The 18,112-nt window shown below is 55.1% G+C and overlaps 1 protein-coding gene across 3 annotated transcripts in view; it reads right to left on the reverse strand.

The window, feature by feature from the left end:
* Positions 1-18,112, reverse strand: part of TNFRSF8 (TNF receptor superfamily member 8) — a 75,869-nt gene extending 57,757 nt beyond the window's left edge. For all 3 annotated transcript variants that reach the window (XM_053898950.1, XM_053898949.1, XM_053898951.1), the window contains exons 1-2: positions 17,840-18,112; positions 4,474-4,534 (exon numbers count right to left, since the gene is read on the reverse strand). In XM_053898950.1, the coding sequence (XP_053754925.1) occupies positions 4,474-4,534; positions 17,840-17,902 (124 nt within the window). In that variant the 5' untranslated portion in view covers positions 17,903-18,112. The remainder of the gene's footprint in view (positions 1-4,473; positions 4,535-17,839) is intronic.

Here is an 18,112-nt window from a genome sequence, read left to right on the forward strand (position 1 = left end):
ACCGCCTCTCACCTCTGGCTCAGCATCAGGCAACCCGCCCCCAGCCGCTCTCGCGCCAAAAACTCCCACACTGAAAACTGCTCCATGCTGAGTCTGGGCCACCAGCTCCTCCAGCCTGCCCTCCCGGGCTTTCCCTGCACACCCCAGGCTTGGACTGCAGCCAAATGGAAACTTCCCCAATCTTCAGCAGCCCGTCCTACTCCCCTGCAGACCTTTGCACACTCTGTGCCTCTGCCCAGAGCACACCCCCTCCCCGCCTTGGCCTGGCCTATCCCTGCTCATCCCCAGGACTCCTTTAGATGCCACCTCTTCCAGGAAGACACCCTGAATGCTCTGATCAGGTCAGGTGCCCCGGGAGTGAGTTCCCATGGCTCCCAGCAACACCATCCCAGGTTCTTTCTTTTTTTTATGTTTTTTTTTAAATTTTTATTTATTTTTGAGAGAGAGTGAGAGAGAGAGAGAGGCATAGAATCCCAAGCAGGCTCCATGCCGTTAGTGCAGAGCCCGACACGGGACTTGAACTCATGAATAGTGAGATCATGCCCTGAGCCAAAATCAAGAGTGGGATGCTTAACTAACTGAGCCACCCAGGCACCCCATCACCATCCCGGGTTCTAACAGCCTGCTGCAGTGGACACATTTTGCAAGGGCTTACCACCCCACAGGCCACCCTTCTCAGAGAACTGCCCCCGGCCCACCTCTCCCCTGAGCTGTCGTCTAGAGCAGTCCTGGCCTGGGGGGACCAGAGCAGAGGTGGACATCCGGACTTATCTGCACCATCAGACCCTTCCTTCTTGGGCTCTGGAATTGGGGCTGAAAGATGTTTGCCAAGTGTCCCTTCAGGTGACTGAGGGAGAACAGACCAGGGAGGGAACTAAAGGCCAGCCAAGCTCGGCCAAGGGCCAGAGGGCCAGGGAGGCCTCCTCCCACTCCCCGCTGCTCACAGCCCTCGGAGAGACCCTCCGCTCCTGGGACAAGATGGGATATACTTGCCAGGCCCCAAGCAAGCCATGCTCTCTGCCTAACACCAGGCCTGGCTTCCCTTGTACCCCCACACTTGGGCAGGACTCGTACGTCTGCAGGGGAGATCCTTCCTCTGGGAAGGGAGTCCGGGCACCAAGGGCAGATTGATCCAGGAAGTAGGGTCTAGAATAGGAAGGGGTTTGTAGCCCCCACATGGGCTCTTTGCTGATAGACTCTGCTGTCTCCTTCACTGATCTGCTCTGCCTCGGGGGTCAGCACCAGCTAAGGGGGAAGAGCTCGGGTGTCTGAGTTAGCCGGCCACACTGGAGCCCCCGCTGGCTCCTTACTAGCATGTGACTGTAGGCAAATCTCTGAACCTCATCAAGTCCAAGTTTCCTCTCTGGGCTTCCTATCAGGGTTTTGGGGAGCTAATGTAGGTAAAGGGCTAGCCCTGTGGCTGGCATAGAGCACAGTCCATCATCGGTAATGGTTGTCCTGGTTATGAAGCAGTGAGTGAGCTCCCCGTCACCGGGGGTGTGTAAGCAGAGGGCTGGGGATCAGCTGTCAAGGATGCCACAAAGAGCATTTACCGGCTGAGCAAGAGGAGAGATTCAGTGACATCTAAATTTCTCAATCTCAAAAGGTCTCCCAGTTTCCTTCCTCCAGCAACTCACCCCCGGACAACCTTGCCACACAGCCGAGCTGAGCGCTGATTGCAGAGGGCGAGCGAAATGTCAGAAATTTCCCCCAGAGACCGAGGAAGGGGTTTTTGTGGGTTTTTCTTTTTTCCTCTTGCTTGCCGGAAGCACAGAGTCAATAAAACTCCAGCAAAATGCCCCGCCCACCACACCTCGGCATTAGGTGCTCACCTACCCCCAGCCGCTGGGCCATGGAGAGGGAACGTAGGGGGAGGGGAGTCCCCTTCTTCACAAGTCACAGCATCGAAGTGGAGGGAGCCGGGGACCCAGACATCACTCTGCCTCCACCCACTTCACCAGCAAGGCAGGGGTGAGGGCAGCTGGAGGGCATGGGAAGGAAGTGTCTTTCTTCCTACAGCTGGAATCATGGATCCTATGGAAAGTCACAGAGCCCTGTGGGCCACCCTGACTGCAGTTGTCCCGGGGAGAAGCAGCGTGTGAGCGGCCACACAGCACTGGGCCGGTGAGGGAAGGCTTCACGGAGGAAGGGGTGCCAGGACTGCAGCAGGGGGAGGGGGAGGGGGTGGTGCAACAGGTGCAGACAGAAGGCTCAGAGACTTGAAAGCACACAGTGCGTTCAGAGGACACCAAGCACAGCAATTCCGGTAGAAAAGCCAAAGGAAAGAGGCCGGAAAGGGGACAAGTGACATCACGACAACAACAAGGAGCAATAAACAATTGTTAGGGGGACAAAAAGCAGAGCAGATGAAAGGCGGTGGAAGGAGCAGGGTGGCTCTGTGGCCTGATTGTGTGTCCCCACCGCCCCCCCCCTCCCCCCCCCCCACCCCGCCAAATCCATGCGTCGAAGGCCTTATTCGGAGAGAGAGAGTCTTTAGGAGGTCATTAAGGTTAAATGAGGTCAGAAGTGGGAGCGCTCAATCGGTTAAGCGTCTGCCTTAAGGGTCGGGTCACAATCCTGCGGTTCACAAGTTCGAGCCCCGCTTCAGGCTCTCTGCTGTCCGCATGGAGCCCACTTCGGATCCTCTGTCCCCCTTTTCTCTGCCCCTCCTCTGCTCACACCCTCTCTTTCTTTCAAAAATAAATAAACACTAAAAAACAAAAGAAAAAATGAGATTATAATGGTGGAGCCCTGATCTGATAGGATTGGCGGCCTTATAAGGAAAGAAGAAAGATAGATCTCTCCTCTCTCTCTCTCTCTCTCTCTCTCTGTCCTCCAGCCATGACAAGAGGGGCTGTCTGCAAGCCAAGAAGAGGAGACTTCTCACCAGAAACCAAACCTTGCTGGAAACCTGGCCTTGGACTTTCTAACCTCCAGAACAGTGAGGAAACACCTGTCTGTTGTTGAAGCCCCCCGGTCTGTGATGTTCTGTTCTGGCCGCCATAGCGGACTGAGGTAGATGGGCACATGGATGGGGGGGGGGGGGGCGGGTGGCAGAAGGACTGGGGAAGGGGGTGAAGGAAACAGAAGGGGGAGGCGTGGGCAGGTAAGAGAGCGGCAAAGGGATGGGGGGATGGGCAGGCAGATGGGGGTGGGGCTGGCCAGTTAGGCACTGGAGTCCCAAGATCTAGCACAGGCATCCACCAGATACACGTACCTCAAAACCCATACTAAACCACAACATAAAAGTGAGAAAATCCAATAAAGGTCTATTTCTTTTCCCCACCGTGACTACTCTGAATCATTTTTGGAAACCGAAAATATCAAATTCTTTCCCCAAATGCTTTTCACGGTGCTTTGGTGGCCTGAGCAGGGCTCGGCCTGTCCTCACGGTGGAGAAAAGAGGCTGCGTGCAGGTCTCGGGATGGACGGACGGACTGAGGTTCCCGCCCGGCTCGGGCCACTTACCCTCGGTGACTTTGTGCATCGTGGCCTGTCGCCACCCTCCAGACAGCAATGCTGGGAGGCTTAGAGGATGGGCAGGTGGCCCCCCACCCATCCTGAAGGTCACTCACCCCCACTGCCAGTGGCCTGTGGGCCTCCGAGCATGAGGCAGTTCTCGTGAACCAGCCACGTACAACCCTCACAGCCTCCACTGCCAGAACTCATATCTTTCCCCCTCAAGACTCTGCCACCAGAGGTCAGAGACCACGGTTCAGCTCTATCTCAGGCCCCGCCCCACGAAGGCCCCTGGATGTGCCTTGGGAACTTGCGATAACAACCACAGCGCCTGGCAGTGCCTCCCGACCCTGTTCTGCTGGCTCGCGTCTTTGGGCCTAAGCATCACCCGCAGAGTGGGGATGGGCAGGCTGATGATCTACCCAGAGCCGATTGCTGTGCTGAGGGTGGGTGAGCCTTCCAGAAATGTGCTCCGAGCAGGGAGCCTGGTTCCAGAGAGACCTACGGTTCAGGGGGCCCGGGGGATAAACACACATTCTGGGCTGAAAAACACGAGGACCACAAAGGGCTTCTAGGCCCAGAAATGAGGGGCGGCCAGGGGGTGTCGAGAGCCCAGGCTCTGGGGTCACGGAACCCTGGGCTCCAGCCCCGGCCAGCTCCACCATTCCCCAGCTCTGTGACCTTGGGCCAGTTACCTTATCTGTTAGCACCCCTAACAGCCTCATCTGCAAAGTAGGAACGATAAAGGATGCTTGTGGGGATCTTATGAGGTCATGCGATGCATGTGAAGGTCTCAGGCCAGTGCGTGCATGGTATAAGTTCATAAGGGGCAGCTAGTAACTAAAAGCAAAAACTCAGAGGGCTGGCCTTCAGGAACCTATAGCCCACATGGCAATGGGGGCTCCCATCTTGCCACTCGCCAATTCCCCCTGGAATTTTAGAACTTGAGGACAAAAATCCCCCCTTGTCCCCAGCACCCCCACTCACCCACGGGGCAGCAGTGACAGCACCTACCGGCAGTTTTGTCATGATGGTGGCCAGGGTCTCCAGCATAGACGTCCCTCGGAACTCGATCCTGGAGGACGGGATAAATTGGTGAGACCGGGCCGGTCCCAGACACGCATCCTCTCTCCTGCCCCTCAGGTCCCAGGAGGCCTGGTCTCCACTCGTTGTCAAGGCCAGGCCTGAGACACAGCCTCGAGTTTTAGAAGGCAATCGGGACAGAAATAACCGATTTCACATCTGCCTCAAATGCACCCCAGCTGGGGGGGGCGGGTGATGGCAACTCCAGCCTTCCATAACTCAGCCCCAAACCTGGGGTCTCCCCTGACTCGCTCTTCTCATGCTCACATTCAACCCAGCAGCAAACTCTCTACCCCACCCCCTCTCTCTGCCTCTTTGGACCAATGTCCTCACCTCCTCCACCTGGTCCCAGTCCCCATCCTCTCTCCCCAGCATTAATTAATTCAGTTGCCTCCTACCTGGCCTCTGGCATGGACCCAGCAATACAGATTTCTAGGAAATTTGTTTTTTGAAGTCTCACACGCTTACACAGAAACGTGCACAGACCTCAGATGCATACCCACTGAATTTTTACAGTGTGAACACGTCTTGCAGTCAGCACCCAGCTCAAGCAACAGGACATGGGCAACACCCCAGCACCCTCCCTCAGGCCTCTCCCATGCACTACACACAAAAGGTGCCCACTGACCCAGCTCCTCCGCCATCGATTTGTTTGGTCACCTTTGGAGCTTGACGTAGGATAGAATCATTTCTGTTCTCTTGCAACTGGCTTCTTTAACTCAACATCATATTGTGAGACTCACCCACATTGTTGCCGATGGTGGCCATTCATTCAGGTTCATTGCTTTGTAGTACATCGCGTGAACATGCACAATGTACTGATCCATTCTACTCTTGATGGCCCTTGGGGTTGTTTCCACTTTTGATTGTTATGAATAATCCCACTAGGAGCATTCCTATACATATATCTTGGTGCACAAACGTATGCATTTCTATTGGATATATACGTAGGGGGCAGAATTGCTGGGTTGTAATGTATGCTCAGCCTTGATAGACTCTTCCTACGGTTTTCCAAACTGGACTGACACTTCACTATAGTTTAGAAGCGTTGCAGTCACTCTACATTCTTGTCAACATTTGGTATTACCATCGGGCTACCGGGGTGGCTTGGTCGGTTAAGCGTCCGACTCTTGATTTCAGCTCAGGTCACGATCTCGAGGTTGTTGAGTTCGAGCCCTACATGGGGCTCTGCACTGACAGTGTGGAGCTTACTTGGGATTCTCTCTCCTTCACTCTGCCCCTCTCCCCTCGCACTCTCTCTCTCTCCTCTCAAAAATAAATAAACATTAAAAAATTAGATTGTCTGACCTTTCTCACTGATGGGTGGGAAATCTTTATATACTCTGGATACAGGCCCTTTGGTATTGGGAAATATCTTCTCCCAATTCTATGGCTTGCCTTTTCAGTTTCTTAAGGGAGAGTTTTGATGAACAAAAGTTCTTAGTTTTGTTTTTTGATCTTTTTAAGATTTCTATTTTTAAGTAAACTCTACACCCAGGGCACTGGGTCGCTCAGTGGGTTAAGCATCTGACTTTGGCTCAGGTCATGATCTCATGGTTCATGAGTTCGAGCCCCACATCAGGCTCTCTGCTGTCAGTGCAGAACCTGCTTTGGATCCTCTGTCTCCTCTCTCTCTGCCCCTCCCCTGCTCATGCGTGCTTTCTCTCTCTCTCTCTCTCTCTCCCAAAAATAAATAAACATTAAAAAAATGTTAAGTAATCTCTACACCCAGAGTGGGGCTCAAACTCACAACTCTGAGATCGAGTCACCGCCCCCAGAAGTTCTTAGTTTTAATGAGGAACAATTTATCAGTCTTTTCTTTCACAGTTAATGTCCTATGTAAGAAATATTTGCCAGCCCGATGTCGTACAGACGCTCTCCCACATTATCCACTAGATGCTATCGCTTAACCGGCCATAGGTAGGTTTCATTTTGGCGCATGGTGTGCAGTAGAGGTCAAGACTCGCTTTTTTCTGGAACATGCATTTTTAACAAGTTCCCCATAGGTTTCCAGGGCTCTTTGAAAGTTAAGCCCCTTTGTTAGAGGGGGCCCAAGAGAGGAAATTCTCTGCTGACATCCTGGGGGAGGAACTTTGTCCCGGTAGAATGAAAGCAGAGCAGAAACCAGGTTTCTAGACTTCAGGAAGGGAGGCGGGAGGGAGAGGGGAGAGGGAAGGAGGGAGCTGTGTCCCACCTCTGTATCTGCAGCCTCCCAGGTGGTGCCTGCCATCTGGCCTGATGGATGAGGATGAAAGGGCTTTCTTGGATTGGGGCGGCGGGGGGAGCAGAAGCCACAGGGGGAGAGGCCTGGCTGGCCTCAGGGCTTCCCTACTCTCTTCTCCAGCCAAGGGAACAGTGAAAACTAAGAAATATTTCCTTTGTGGTCAGAGAGCAGGAGGAGGCCAGCGTGGCAGGACAGTGGATACACGGAGCATCGATTACATTTTCCTTGTTTCTTTTTTTTGCACATCTGAAACGTCGCCATATACATGGGAAATAACAAATACGACGTGACGTTTGTGCAACACTAGTCACATGGCACTTGTGTGCCTCCTTTCTCATTTAATCCAGAGCCCCAGGCCTTGAGGACCCTCTCTTCACCCACCCACACCCAGCCTCCTCCCTCCAGCAGGATCCCATTCTTCTCAAGGAGAGCGGGGAGCTCCTGGCAGCCTCTCTAGGAAGAGAGACCTGCCAGGACAACCACGGTCTGACCCACAGCATTTCGCCCAGTGAGCCTGGAAGCCTACAGGTGGGGTGGAGTCGGGTGTGAGGGTTCAGGCCTGCCAGGCCTGCTGAGTGTGGGGAAAATTCTGGGTCTCTGGCCTGGGTTTTCCCCTCCTGGCTGCCTGCTCATCTCATCGATAACTATGGACTCTGGAGGAGATGTAGGTCCAGCCCCTGCTCTGTTTCCAGGGTCTGGCGGGGACAGCTGAAGGGAGCCTGAATTCTTCTTCTTCACTTCCTGCCAATCCTGGGTCAATGGAAGGGAATAGGGAACCCATGGTATTGCATATCACTGCCCCCCTACTCCCAGTCACACATCATCACCCCATGTTACAGATGGGGACACTGCAGCTCAGAGAGGTGCAGTCACCCACCCGAGGTCACACAGCAACTAAACGCACAGATGATATTTGAGCTTCACCATATCCCCAGTTCTCTTCCCCTCTCTGGCCCACAGGCTGCCCAGCTATAAAAGAAAAACAGTCTATTGTGCTGAGAAGGATATCCTGCCACATTCGTGGTCTTTCTAACAAAACTCCATAATCTGAATCAAATCATAAGGATACATCAGATAAACCCAAACTGAGGGACTTTCTAGAAAACAACTGGCCTTGACTCTTTGCATGAAAGACAAAGAAGAGTTGTGGAATGTTCCAGAATAGGGAGACTAATGAGACATGGTGGCTGAATGCAGTGTCTGCATTGGATTCTGAATCTGGGTGGGGCTATGAAGGAGAATATTGAGGTTGCTGATGACATTTGAATACGTGCTTTGTATCCGATTCTGTTCTATCAATGTTGAAAGCCTGAATCTTATAACCTGTTTGTCTAAGAGGTGTCCTTGTTGTAGAAGAACCTGCTGAAATATTTAGGGGTAAAAATTCAAAATGTCTGCAACTAACTTGCTAATGGTTTAGCAAAAGAAAATGGAAATAGGAAGAAGGAGGAGGAGGAGGAGAAGGAGAAGGAGAGGAAGAGGAAAAGGGAGGAGGAGGAGGAGGAGGAGGAGGAGGAGGAGGAGGAGGAGGAGGAGGAGGAGGAGGAGGAGGAGGAGGAGCATACATCGTGAGAGAGAAATAAAGCAATTGTACAAAACCACACGTGTCAATAATAGGTGCCCGGGAAACAGATGGCAACAATTTTCAGCGATAAACCTGTGTAAATCCATGGCTGCCGCCGCCAGGGGGCGCTGCCTTCTCGCGGTCCACAAGGTCGGTGGGACCTCAGCCAGGATGTGGTGGGAGAAGTCGAGGTCGTGATGGCGGGGTTCCCTTGGGGGACTTACGGGGAAAGGGGCATAGGCGGAGTCCAGGTAGGGGCACAGCTCAGGGCCAGCCCCCAGCATCCACCGCAGATGCCCCAGGCAGCTGTGGCTGGCCGTCTCTGGCAGAGACACTAGGGGAATTTTCTTGCCTATGATGTCATGACTCTGCAAGTGCCCAGAAAATGGGGCCAGTGCGGTGCACACGTGTGGTAGAAGCAACAGCAGTAATTGAACCCAGCAGCCCTTGTGAGACCCTCCTACCGTGAAAACTAGTCTCAGAGAGGAGAACGAGCTGCCCAAGGCGGCACTTTGTGGCAGGGCAGGATCTGGGTCCAGGTCAGCTGACTCCGGACCACTCCGTGAGTACATCCAGTGCCCACGGAGCACCAGAGAGCCGACCGGGCCCCCAAACAGCCTCTAGGAGCTGTCTCTCCAGTAGGGGAGACAACCGCACCTTCCCAGGGTATATCCAGCTCATAAACTAGAGAGAGCTGGCATCTGGGGTCCTGGGCTTCACCTCTGCAACACTGTGATCTCCCAAAGCTTGCACAGCCCTCACCTCTGGGCCTGCTCATCACTCTCCTCCTCCCGCCATCTCCCCACCTGCCCCCATGTCCCCTGTTGCCCTGCACCACTGCCCATTCACACAGGCCATTTACCTCAGCACAACGCAGCCCCGAGAAGGCTGACCCTCCGAATACTGGGGCCCCACCAATCCCCGCCGGCCATGGGCCCAGACCCCGGATGGCCCATCAGTTCCTGCTGCCCCTGGGGAACTGGCCCTGGCCTTGGAAGAGAAGGGGCGTCAGAAAGGGGAGAGTGGGAGGGGGAAGCCCGGGGACTGGAAGGGGGGCTTTTGGGTGGGGTTCCCCAGCAGGGTGGAGGCAGAGCGAGGTGTCCACAGGGTAACGAGCTGTGCAACCCGAGGCCTGTGGCCCGACCTTGGAGGCATCAAGATGAAAAGAGGGTGGCCCGAAACCTTCCCATTTCTAAACCTGCCTATTTTCAGGCTGGTTTGGTTTTCCCTGCAAAACCTGGTAAATTTCACTTTCAAAAAGCCCCACCTGGTTTCAGCCGCAGAGGGGAACAGGAGGGGAGTCTCACCTGCAGGGACCAAGCTGGAGACTGGGGGGGGGGGGGGGGCGGTTGGAGGAGTCAGGTCAAATGCAAAATACCCAAAGGGGTCAGAGCCAGGGAGAGCTGGGGGGTGCACCCCACCCCCACCCCAGGGGACCCCCACCTCTATTACTCAAGGTGAGGTGCCTGGGCCAGGAGCACTGGCACCCCTCGGCAGCTCGCTAAAAACGCAGAACCCCAAGCCCCACCGACTACCAGGTGGGGAAACTGAGGCACGGCGAAATTAAGAAACGCGCCTAAAATCACACAGCTGGGCAACGTTAGAGCCAGGATTTGGCCTGAGTCATCCTGCGCAGGCTCTTATCCACAACGCTCTGTTACTGGTCCTGCCTGCTTAACCTCCAGCGCTACCCTCAAATTCACCAGCGCCTCACCACCCCCCAAGGGTGTCCAAGGCCCTCCTCGCATCAACCTCGTTCCCCATGCCCCACTCACAGTGCAGAGGCCAGAGGGGTCTTTTCGAAACGCAGACCTGGTGTCCTCCCTCCACCTTGCTGAAAGACACTCAGAAGGGTTCCGACTCAACTGGGAGTGAAGCCCATAGTGTGGACAATGGCCCGGGAGCCCCAGCATCCCCTGACCACCCCATTCCCCTTGCCCAGCACACCCCCACCCATCCTTCTGACCTCACTCATGCGTTGCCGCATCCTCGGGGAACCCTCCCCCCCTCCCTTTACATCCCCATTCAGGTCAGGTCTCAGCAGGCTACAATCAAGGTGCGGGCAGGACTGCATCCTTGCTGGAGGCTATGGGGGAGAACCCATTTCCTTGTGGTGAAGACTGAGGCCCCATCTCTTTGCTGCCCATCAACGAAGGGCATCTTCTAGAGACCGCTATGTTCCCTGGACTGCACCGTTTGACTCCTCCAACTCCACCAGCCCCCTTCCCCCTTCTGCAAAGCCCATACTGCTGGGGCAGATCCTTCCATCCCATCTCCCTCTTCTTCCACATCACCCTTCCCTGACACAGCCAGGGAAGATTCTGCTTTAAAAAAAAAAATTTTTTTTTAATGTTTACTTATTTTTGAGACACCGTGTGAGCGGGGGAGGAACAGAGAGAGAGGGAGACACAGAATCTGAAGCAGGCTCCAGGCTCCGGGCTGTCCGCACAGAGCCCGACACAGGGTCCGGACTCACGAACCGCGAGATCGTGACCTGAGCCGAAGTCAGACGCTTAACCAACTGAGCCGCCTGGGCGCCCCAGGAAGATTCTTTTAAGGATGCACGTGAGGACAGTGGGACCACCTGGATAATCCAGGCTAATCTCCCCGCCTCAAGGTCTGGACTCTTAATCCCATGTACAAAGTCTCCTTTTTCCATAAGGTTCCAGGGGTCAGGATGTGGACATTTTAAGGGACTATAATTCTGCTGACTACAGTCCTGCTTGTAAGTAACCACGAGGCTATCCTGCCACCAGACTGGGTTTTGTCTTCTCCTAGTCCTGGGGGCTTCTGAGCCCCACTGTCCACCCACAGGGCAGACTGGAGCTCCAGGCCAAGAGCCCAGCTAAAATTGAAGTCATGCTCCTGCCCAACCTGCCACACACGTACAGACATGAAGTCTGTCCCTGCCCACGGGCCACATCCCTTGCAGCTCCCACACCCGTGTGCGGGAGCCAGGTGGGGCTTCTCCCCAGCGCCCACCTCTGGCCTCCAGGTTGCTGAGGGGGGAGGGTGCATGGCTGTGTGTGGCCTGGCCCCGTGGCCGGAGAGAAAGCTCAAAGTCAGTAAGACACAGATACAGCCACAGGGGAGGCAGTCTGGCACCCCTGGCAGGAGGGAACACGAGGAATAGGTGAGCACCTTTTCTGAGATGGAGTTGACAAGAATAGGAGCCATTCTCCCGGAGAATCTTCCCGGTGGGGCAGAAGAAGAGGAGAAGGGGGCCGTGGTCGGCCGAACAATGCCCCTCCAAAGGCATCCCCGTCCTGATCCCCAGAACCTAGAACTAGGTCACCTGATGTGGCAGAGGGGAGTTGAGGTTGCTAATCAGTGACCTTGACATGGGGAGATGGTCCCGGATTACCCGGGTGAGCACAGCGCCATCACAAGTGTCCTTGAAAGGGCAGAAGGGTCAGAGTCCGAGAAAGCTGGGACGCGGCGGGGTCAGAGAGCCTGTGCCTCCAGCAGCTGGAAAAAGGAAGGGGGTGGGTTTTGTCCTGGAGCCTCCAGAGAGGAAGGCAGGCCTGCCGACACCTTGATTCCAGCCCGGTGACGTTTGGGATTTAGGAACCACAGATAACCCTTTGTGTTGTTCTGAGCCCCTAAATGGTAATGACAGCCACAACAGGGAGCTAAACCAGGGCCCCAGCCAAAAAGGCAAAGAATAAAGCCGAGTACCCCACCCCCCCTCCACCAAGTCCCCCCTGCCACCAAGCATTCCTCGAAGGCCCAGCAGGAATCAGGCGCTGGGGTAGGTGTTAGGGGCCACACGAAAGCCAGTTCCAGATGGTTCCAGCTCATGAACGCAGCTCCCACAACAGGCACACAGGAGACACTAAACAGCAATCTCTGGAGCGAATGACTGTGGGAGAAGCTCAGAGACAAGATCAGAAGAGCACACGGATGACCAAACCAAAGCAGAATGATGCAAGTATCACACGGTAAGGAGGGGAAAAAACTAGCCCAGGGTAGTCGCGCAGGCTTCTTGGACGAGGAGCACTTCCCTGTTCTTGAAGGAGGGTGAGATCTTGACAGGAGGAAACGAGGGGGGAGCATCCCTGGCAGGAAGCCCTGCAGAAGCGAAGGATGCGGAAGCAGGAAAGAACAGAGCCATGGGGGGGGGGGGGGGACTCAGCAGTTTGCAGAAGGACAAAAGGCTCAGGACTCAGGGCCACACAGTGTGCACTTACTTGTCATTTCCCACACACTGTTCCATCCAACGCCAATACTACCCAATGTCCAAGCGTGGCCAGCAAAAACAAAATACAACCCACCACCCAGCCACTGGATTCCGCTGGAGAGGTTTGCGTTTTAAATCGTAGGGCCTTTAATGTGCCTGCTTGCTCTCTGATTCGCCACGGAAAAGCTTGGGGAGAGAGACACAAGTTGTTTCCCACCCTGAGTTGGCCATAAAACTTTCTCTTCATGCAACTCCTATTCATTCTCTGGAAGTGACTTTGGGAAATGTTGCCTTTGGCCATGGGGAGCCACTTAAGGTTACAGAGCCACTCATAGGTGAGGAAACGGACGGGATGGAGGCCACGAAGTCAACCTTGTCAGGGTCTGGCCTGGAGTTCAAAATCTGCGACTCCTCACTTCTCACCGAAGCCCCTCCCGCCCTAGAGAAACCCGGGGCCGGCTGCCTGAGCCAACTGTTTGGATTACAGTCATCCCGAAAGTTCTGGGCTGCAGCAAGTCCTTGGGCCTCACACTCAGCTATACCTCAGATGGGATAAAATCTACCAGCCCTGGACCACCAGTCCCAGCAGCAGCCACCGAGGGACACCAGCAGCTGCCAGGGAAAGTTTAATGGCATTAAAGAAGTACCCAGTGGTACTTGGGCTTTTGCCCTCCGAGGTGCCTTGGGTTCCTCCCCCAGCTAGAGGGGCCGGCTTGCTTCCTCGACCGCCTCCATCCCAGCCTGCACGAGAGGGAAGCCAGGTTCCCAGCCTCCCCAAGACCCAACTCTTGGCCTCCCTCTTCTGACACAGCAGCGGTGGACACACATTCTGAGCAGGAAGGCGAAGATTTGGTTTAGGGGTTTCATGGTCCTGGGCGATTGGAACCTTTTCAGCAAAGCGTGCACTCCCCCGGTGCAGGAAGCATGTCAGGCATGTAGCTTTTGGAGGCTCAGAGACCTTGCGTGGAAGTTAGTGATGGAGCTTCCGAGCACCGGGCCCGCACACACACCCTCGCTGACGTGCTGTGCCACCCGGCCCTTGGTGAGGACGTTGGCACCATCCACGGTACACAGCTTCTTGTCACTCACTCTACAGCCTGGCCATCTCATCTCCCCCACTCCAAAAGCTGTCCCCCACCAACCCAGGTGGAGGAGAGGGCAGGCCCTTTATGGGATCCCGCTGGTGGGGGACAGGGTTCTACATAGCGCCGGTCACTCTCCTCCGTGTCCCTCTTCTCACAATCCTCAAAGGCAAGGACTGGTTCACCTTCATCCTGCATTCACCATACCTAGCATACAGTAGGAGCTTAATAATGGCTTACCTTTACACAGCACTCAGCACATGCCAGGCACAGAGCAGCTTTATGATTTTATGAATGAATGAATGAATGAATGAATGAATGAATGAATGAATTCAGATGCATGTCCCTGAAGACTGAAGAAGTCAATAAGCAATTGAACTGGGTGACATATAAAAGTCCCTTCCCACCAGCGAGGCCACTGAGGATGCCAGCAGTTTTCAACCAGAGGCAGCAAAGATTTGGGACTGAAATCTTCCTACTTCCACCCCAAGGGCCCTTTGGGGGAGGTGGCAGGAGAGAGAGAGGGAGAGATGTTGGAGAACTGTCTCGTTTAAGGTGCCTTTTTTGACCTTCTGTCCCTAGGGTCTGGCGCGGTGGTCCTGCTCAACCCCTGACCAGTCCTGGGACTGTGGACAAGGGCTTCCTCTGCCTCTGAGCCTCTGCTTCTTTGTCTGGGAAATGGGGACCATGACCCCAGACAGACCATGAGGTCACGCCGGCCCCGGCTGGCCTAACCTACCTATCTGTGCCAAGGACCCCCAAGTTTCCGGGGCTCCCCAGGCCCTGACACACACATCCCTCAGCCCCGTTTTCCTTCTGATGATGTTCCCGAGGTGAAAGGGGTGTTGAGGAAGGTGCATTTGAGCTTAAGGATGAATCACAATCAACTCAAGAAACAAGTCTAGGTCAGATATGAGTGAGAGCAGAGTCAGAAACTTACAGTAAACGCTGCCCTTCTTCCAGCACTGACTGCTCTCAAGCTGACTAATGGCCCCTCTCAAACCCCACTGTGCTCTCCTGGCTGCCCCAGCCTCTCTCTGAGGGAGGGGAGGCCCTGAGTAAGACCAACCCGAAGCTCCCCGCTGCCCACTCTTCACATCCGGCACCCCCTGCCCTCCAGGTCCCTTCCTCCTGGTGCATAAACTGCCCCCATGCAGCGTTTGAGAGGCCCCGGAAAAGTCCCTTTTCCCAAACAAAACCGGAAACTCTCTCCTCTCCATCTGCCGGTACCTAAAACCCACTGATCAGCACTCCACTCCACGGGGTCACCAGCCCAGCTCTGGAAAGCCTGGTGAGAAGAGAGACATACAGAGCTTATCAACCACGCCAGCAAACAAGAACCATGCCCAGCGGGAGCCTCAAAGGTCTACATCTGGCTGGAGGGAAAAGGAGGTGGAACGGGAGGGAGTGGGTGTGGGAGGGAGTTGTGTTGTAACTTCAGCGCTGGAAGCCCAGGATGGGAATGTGAAGGCTGCAGAGCTCGTGGAAAGACCCTGGGCGTCCCTGCGCGGCCACCACCGCCGCCACCACCACCACCACCGGGGTGCGAAGGGTGGAGGCCGAAGGGGAGGGGGAGGCATTAGGGCAATGAATTCTTCTCCGGAGTCACATCAGAGCGATCGTGGGTCACATTACAAAAACCACTCTTGGGGAGACTATGGTATCAGGCATCAGAAGCCAAATCTCTTTCTCAGAAGGTGACACACAGCAAGAAAGCATTCTCATCTCGGGCGTCAACCACAAAATGATGGAGTCTCAAATCAGACGGTGAGAAAAAAGATTTAAAATGCAACCCTTGACTTGGGATTTTTTTTTCTTTTTTTCTTTTTTTTTTTTTTTTTTTTGAGCAATGAATTCCTAGGGGCACCTGGGTGGCTCATTGGGTTAAGCGTCCGACTTCAGCTCAGGTCATGATCTCACAGTTCGTGGGTTCGAGCCCCCATGTTGGGCTCTGTGCTGACAGCTCGGAGCCTGGAGCCTGCTTCGGATTCTGTGTCTCCCTCTCTCTCTGCCCCTCCCCAACTAACGTTCTGTCTCTCTCTTTCTCAAAAATGAATAAAAAAATTTAAAAAAAAATAATGAATTCCTAAAACTTTACTGGGACAGCAGAGGCAGAAGAAAGCTTGGTTGAGTCGAAGGGTGTCCCAGGAGGAGCTGGCAGCCCCCACCCCCACAGGGAACCCGATTCCTGCCAAGAAATGACCCAGTGTCTTAGCCCACGACAGTCACTCAGTCTCTCTAGTAGGCGGGAAATGCAAATTAAGACAACAAGGATATGGCCCTTTTCACCGGTCACGTTGACAAAAATAAAAACTCTGATAAGATCAAAGGTCGGTTAGGATGTGGGGAAGTCGATACTCATGTACTACTGGTCGGGGGTAAATTGTCCAGCCACCTTGGAAGGCAATTCGGTGGCGTCTTGTAATTTGAATGCGTTTTCACCCAGCAACCTCTACGTTCTCTTCTCAGCTTCTTCTCTGGGAAAGCAGCATATGCGCGTTCCCAGAAGCATCCATACGGGGCCGTGGGGCTATACGGGGCCGTGGGGCTATACGTTGCAATAGCAAACAAACAAAAAACAGTGGGAGGAACCTCATCACCCACCCATCGGGGACATAAACAAGTAAAACAATGGAACCCCCCACTTGGTAGAACAGTAGACAGCATTTTAAAGGATAAACAGGGGCTCGCTGAGGCAGTATCCCCAAGACCTACTGCAGACATTGTAACAGCCAAAGGAAGGATAGTACACACTGCGGAGTATATGGAAAACCCCACCTACTTCTACAACACTAATAAAATATGGACACGCGTTTATCAAGGTCAGCCAAGGAAACATCAGGGCCATAACGGCAGTTACACCTCCAAAGGAATCAAGAAGAGGGGAGGTCCGAAGATTTCGCTTTATCTGTACTTTCTGCACTGAGGATATATTCATATATCCCTGTGTCATTAAATGCATCCTTTTTTGTTTTTCATCTAAACAGGGGTTTCTCGCTATAGAAAGGAAGCATAGGAGTTACAGCCACCAAACACTAGCAAAGCCCCCAAGTCCTGCCTCACATTCCTTCTTTCCCTTTATCTCCCCAAGACCTTGGCACCCCAAACTCCCACCCTCCCCCAGGTCACCAGCAGAGGACTTGAAGGGCCAGGAGGGTTCTCTAGCCAGGGCATCAGCTGCCCCCTCTGCCCTCTGTTGGGGGGTGGTCTCATACAGTCCCATTGAAGACTGGGGCGGGGTGGGAGGCATTTGCTGGCCCCCCCTTTCTACCTAAACTCTTCCTCCTCCGGCCTGAAGCCCACCCCTCTACCCTCTTCCCCTGCTCCCCGCTCCCGAGGTTGGGATGAATAGGACTGACCTCCACACTGGAGGGCCCCCTTCCTACAGGATTAAAGGGGGTGGGCCTGCCCCTCCCTCAGTAGACTGCTCTTCCCACTTTTGTCCTTGGTACCAAGATTGGGCGGGCCCTCACCAACACCTACTGTGTTCCACCCGGGTATTATGGTCAGCCACAGGCCTGTCTCTCCTCTTCAGACCCACCGCTTGGGCGCTGGCATGGTAGATGACCTCTGGTTAACCTGAGCTCTCCCCCCACCCCATGCCTAGCTCAGTGCTGGCCACTGGTAAGTGCACAGTTTTCCTAAAGTAGTCCCCACATTTGCTCCGGGGTTTTCCTACAACAGACGTCAGCCCCACCACTGACCTTTCTCCAGGGGCGGACACCTACCACGTGCTCCAGGGCAAGGGATCCAGACAGGGGTGGGGGGGGGGGGGGGTGGGGATACCAGTCTGGCCTGTCTAGCACCCTCACCCCTGCCTGGCACCCAGACTCCACTCCCCCAAGCCAACCGTTTTAGGGACCAGGGGCAAGTAGCAGGGAGAGCCCCAACACCGACTTCTTCTGGTCACGGGGGCCCCAGCTGGCCTGCCCAGGACCCCCCACCCACAAACAGCCTACCTCCTGCAGGCAGCCCCCCACCGCTCAGTTGCCGTTGACGGAATGAATGATCCCAGCATTCCGCCCCGGGCGGGGAGAGGAGGGGCCCCCATCAGCCGGCGCACCTCCCACCTGTGAATACTCGCACATTGCGGCCCCCCTCCTTGTCACCTGTGCCCCCTCACCCCAGCTGGGCGGTAGTGAGGGGAGGAGACTCCCTGGCCTCCCCCGCCCCCCACGCTGCCCACGCTCCCAGGGGCTCTGGGCAGTGGCGGCAAAGAGGGGGCTCCGGACCACCGGGCCGCTTACCTGCGGGAAGGCTCCCAGCACCCCCAGGAGCAGCAGTCCCAGCACAGCGCCGAGGGGGCGCATCCCGGCGGGCGGAAGGCTGAGCTGGCCGGGGAGGTGCCCACCCGGGCGGCCTGGGAAGCGCGCTGCGCCCACGTGCGGTGCCGGGGCCCCGGAGCCGCACCTGCGTGGACCTCGGGCGCCGGCCCCCTTCCCCCGCGCACCCCGCTGGCACCAGCCACAGCTGCAAAGTCACTTCAGAAGTGACTGCTTTCTCCGACCGTTCGGCCTTAG

The sequence above is a fragment of the Panthera pardus genome, unplaced genomic scaffold (genome assembly GCF_024362965.1).
Source record: "Panthera pardus isolate Hobbes unplaced genomic scaffold, ASM2436296v1 HiC_scaffold_11, whole genome shotgun sequence".
Lineage (NCBI taxonomy): Eukaryota > Metazoa > Chordata > Mammalia > Carnivora > Felidae > Panthera > Panthera pardus.